This window comes from Teleopsis dalmanni, chromosome 2 (genome assembly GCF_002237135.1).
Source record: "Teleopsis dalmanni isolate 2A chromosome 2, ASM223713v2, whole genome shotgun sequence".
Lineage (NCBI taxonomy): Eukaryota > Metazoa > Arthropoda > Insecta > Diptera > Diopsidae > Teleopsis > Teleopsis dalmanni.
In genome coordinates, this window is record NC_051847.1 from 29,788,184 (window position 1) to 29,793,098 (window position 4,915).

Sequence of the window (4,915 nt, forward strand, 5' to 3'; positions counted from 1 at the left end):
AATGATTAACCCATGCAATTGGTTATATAAACGGTTTCAGTGAGCTTTTCTAATCAAACCTATGTCAAATCTAGCAAATCACAACGTAAAATATATTTCTCAGTAAATTAACAACAACAATTGCAGGCATTTACAACGTCAATAAATAAGATTTAGTACGATTGAAAATTTGTAATAGTAAATCGCATAGTGTAGAGACGGTTTAATACATTTTTGACGGTATGACTGATTTTATTAAAAAAGCAATGAAATTCATTAATTTACAATCGTGCATAACAGTTTCTATGCAATTTTGTAATGAAATTTGTTTAGCAAGGATTTTTGTTTTCTTTTTGTTTAAAATTTTAAATCAAAATAAAATTGCATTATTGGTACTAATTTTTTATAGCTTAACAGTTGCTTAATAGTTTACAGCGCAATAGTTTAACAGTCTTCAGTTAAACATTTTTAAAGTGTACATTTTAAAACTTAACATTTAAACTGTGTAAACTTAACAGCTTATAATGTTATTATTAATTGTTTATTTTATTTTCGATATGATTTTTTTTTGCTTAAATTCTTTTACAGTTAATCTTTTACAGTTTAACTGTTGTTTAATCGCTTTATTGTTTACAGCGCAATAGTTTAACAGCTTTTAGTTTAACATTAAAGTGTACATTTTAACAGTTAGCATTTAACAGTTGACAACTTAACAGTGTGCATTTTAACAGTTTATATTGTTATTATTATATTGTTAAAATTAATTCTGCCTTTATTAATACTACTAAAAGTTAAATAAATATATTTTTAAGTAGATAGATAATTAGATTAAATTGATAGGCATCAAGATCTCACACATAGACCTTCGAACCATAAGCGGTATTAAGTCGAGATATGATTATTAGGATGATACTCATTAATCATGCTTGTATGTTAAGTTAACAGAAAAATTTCACCTTTACGGCTTTAAGAATAAAACGGACTCTTATTTAATTTTCTTTTTTCAGATGTCATAGAGTATTGAAATCAGTCTATATATATATATATTTATATGAAGTTGAAGCGTGTGTAAAATTTGTCGAAAAATGTATTTCTGTTTAAATTAAATTAATCTGTAATATGGACAATTGTTTAAAGAAGAAATCACTAATAAATTATAATCTATCTATAGAAATGTGTCCAATTTAAGCAACTTAAAATTATTTAATTAAACATATATGTTACACAACTGTTTGTCTTATCAGTAACTACATATTATACATACATTCGGATATATGTATTAATTTTTGTTTATGGTACATCTCATATCTACTTGTATATTGTGTATAATATATTCGTACCCTTATTTTTAATATCTTTGTTGAAAACATATTCAACACATTTGAACTAAGAATAGACTATAATTACTTTAGTTTTAGGCTACCTGTCTGTGTTTATTTTGGAAATATAAAATGAATGAGGACACTATTTAACCTTGAAATCAAAATTCTTTATTAATGTTAGTATAGTTTAGTGAAAGAAAAATTACTACTGGCAATGTTTCTGAAAATGCACACTTTTGAAAATGTTACGACGAGGATCTACATTGGTTTCAATGAATTCATCAACAGCTACAAAATACTAAATAAAAAAAATTTGAACATTGTAAAAGGTATACTTTTCTAAGCATTATTATTTAAGGTAGATATGAATATAGGTAGACATTTCAGGTAAATAAGAGAGGCATTAATATTTGCTATCTTTTCATAAATAAATATAAAAGTAATAAGTGCCAATTTCATCTCAAAAAGAAAAATACTAAACCGAAAAAATATAATGGTCATATATAAAGAAGTCATAAGGCCATCTTTGCTGTACAGTTAGGTCGTTTTTACTATGTTATCACTACGGGCTATTATTTGAGCTCAACATGGATTTGGGAACAAAACTGCCACTCTTACTTAACCCTATCTAGGTCATTTTTAGTAAGGCACCTTAATCCTCTACTGAGGCATTGCAAACATTTTAAAACATTACCCTAAAGAAAATTTTATTTTGTATTCATAGAGATTCTTCTATTGAAACCAACAACAATTACATGAAGGTTAGGGCACTCAAACTGTTCAGCAAAAAAACATAGTTATTCCAAGGCTTCTTAACTCCGCTTAGAAGAATTCATTCAACGGGAAGATTTGCTTATATTCATTTTCTGATACCTTTAACAAAAATAGTATACATCACTAAAAGTGATGTAGCTTACGAGGCTTCCCAAGTGTAGATCTATAAGATGTATCCAGAGAAAGCAGTGTGCTAACTGCATCCAACTCAATTAAATCGGAATTTAGTATTTAAGACTTAATTTTAGCGATTTCAGTTTTGATACTTCTTCACCACTTGGGTGTCCCAAATAATTGTGTGGCTTAAGAAAAGGCAATTTCTTCTTAGTCATTCAGAAAGATGAGGGAAAATAGAGAATGTTGTAATCGAACAATCTACTAAGGCTTTTTAATTATAGGATTTCAGGATTGTACGCGACTAAATAAAAACAATTTTAGTAAATCCAACTTAAACTGAAAACAAAACAATTATAGGTTTTTAGGAAAGAGAATTGAACCGGCAGTTATTGCTGCGCTATAAACGAAAGAATTAATCAAAACCTGTGCATTTTTTATCGGAACATGAACTCGGTAAAGTATGTTTAATACTACAATATATTGGGGAAACCGAAGTCAGACAAATATTCAGAATCCATTAAGAGGGCAGATCTACAATAATAATATACTACAATATATTGGGGAAACCAAAGTCAGAAAAATATTCAGAATCCATTAAGAGGGCAGATCTCTAGGACGCAGTGCAGAAGCCTTAAATCTAATAATAATATTAAAAATGTGGCTGAGTTAATCTTAACAAATAGTTATATTTTTTCTTTTGTGTAACCGTTTCCATATTTATATATTTATGTATATTTGTCTTTCTGAACTAGGTACAATGGACCTTTAATCTTCATCGCAACGTAGTGTTTTGAAATGTTGCTGTTTTACAGAAAGCTACACATACGTGTTTTATCTAATAAAAGTTATGTATGAATATTATTTATTTATTTTTTTAAAATTTATAAAACAATTTGTCGTTTAGAGCAATTATTGCCCACTTCAAACCCACTTAAATTTGAAATGTTTATTTTTTTGAAATTAAAGATCGAAACGTAAAATTGATAAATATCGACAGATAACAACCGATAAAGTGTTCAAACAGATAAAATAAAATTGAGTGAAATTTTTTAATATTTAAATTGTTGCATTACCGAAACACAAAAAAAAAAAAATTAAAAAGAAAAAAAAATGAATTTCATTGTGTCATTATTGTACTCGAATGAATGGTTCAGTGCAATGGATGCAAATGCTCTTGTCAGTCAAAGAAGAAATGTCTAGCTATAAACGAATAATAATTCAAGTAGCTGAAAAGATACAAATTTTATTTGTTATCAACTCTAAAAACCGGCCAAAAACAAGCGTGACTTGAGGTGTAGATTCATTCAATGTGTCCGTCCAATGCAACTGGCAACGGAACTACGTTATTCGGTTCAACAGTATTTAAAATAAATCCAAGTTCAACAAACATTAACCATACCAACGACACAAATAATAGAAAAATAAAAAAATATTAAAATGATATTAAGAAAAAAATAAAATTATTTATTTATTTGAATTTGTTATTAAATAAGAAATTTCATGCTTTCGTTATGGGAAAATATTTCGTTATTATAATTTTTTTTTTTTTGATTTGCAGAAAAACTGAATATTAAATTAAAGGCTTCTGAATTTATTTGAATTTAATAAATAGTTTAAATTATTAAATGAAAAATTACAAATTTAAATATATATTCACAATATTTTTAATTATTTTTTTAATAGTAAATATAAAGAAAATTTTTATGAGATTGAAGAAAATGCATATAGAGTAGAAATGCTTCAAACATGACTATATTAATCTGGTCAGATAGTAATATTTGTCAATATTTTTGATTAATTATTCTTTTATTATTTATTGCGATTTGCACTAAAATTATTTAACCTGCCCGATTTATATAAATTGACTAATAATTTCTTACAAACAGATATTAAAATTTTACATATCATTCACAATTTTTCTATTTTCAAATAAACTCCCTTTTCAGCGTCACGAAACTGTTTTTTCAATTTATATTTCATAGGTATCTGTGTTTCCTTTGTCGTAGAAAACCGATAGTTCTTAAGCATCAAATATAAGCCAATTATAATTTGCATATGGGCAAATCTGTAACCAATACAAACTCGTGGTCCTTTACCAAAACCCAGAAATGTCATTGGATGACGTTTTTCAGTTTCTTTCGTTGAGAATCGTTCAGGATCAAAACGTTGAGGATCTGGATATATATCTGGATCATAGTGTAAAGCATCCATTGGCATAATCACTGTAGTACCCTTTTGTATAACGTAATTTGAATTTGGCACTTTGTAGTCACTGACGGCTTGGCGTAAAAGAAAAGGAGTTACTGTGTACATACGAACAGTTTCTTTAAATTAAAAATAAAATACATAATATATTAAATATATGTATATAGATATATAAACATATATAATTTCTAACCACTTACCATACATAACTTGGAGTAAATATTTCATGTCTTGAACTGCTTCATAAGTAAGTTTGCCATCATGCTGAGCCATAACTTCATTCATTTCCGTCCGAGCCTTCTCTTGTATATCTGGATTTAAAGCCAATTGGTATAAAGAAAAACCCATTACACTTGAACTTGTTTCAGAACCTGCTACAAAGAATAAAAACGTTTGTGCTGTCATTTCTTCCATTGTTAAAGGATCTGAAGTTTCTGATTTTCTTAACTCCATTAAAATATTAAGAAAATCTTTCCGTTTCAATCCTGTTCGTTCACGATAGTCAACAGTGTCACGAA

General features: G+C 27.4%; 1 protein-coding gene across 1 annotated transcript; it reads right to left on the minus strand.

Annotated features, from left to right (window-relative positions):
* Positions 1-1,506: 1,506 nt before the first annotated feature.
* On the minus strand, positions 1,507-4,862 carry LOC119674210 (probable cytochrome P450 6a13). Its single transcript, XM_038085337.1, has 3 exons — positions 4,598-4,862; positions 4,275-4,516; positions 1,507-1,599 (listed from the first exon to the last, which is right to left on the minus strand). The coding sequence occupies exons 1-3, from the start codon at positions 4,848-4,850 to the stop codon at positions 1,507-1,509; spliced, it is 588 nt and encodes a 195-aa protein (XP_037941265.1). The 5' UTR covers positions 4,851-4,862.
* Between the last annotated feature and the right edge of the window lie 53 nt (positions 4,863-4,915).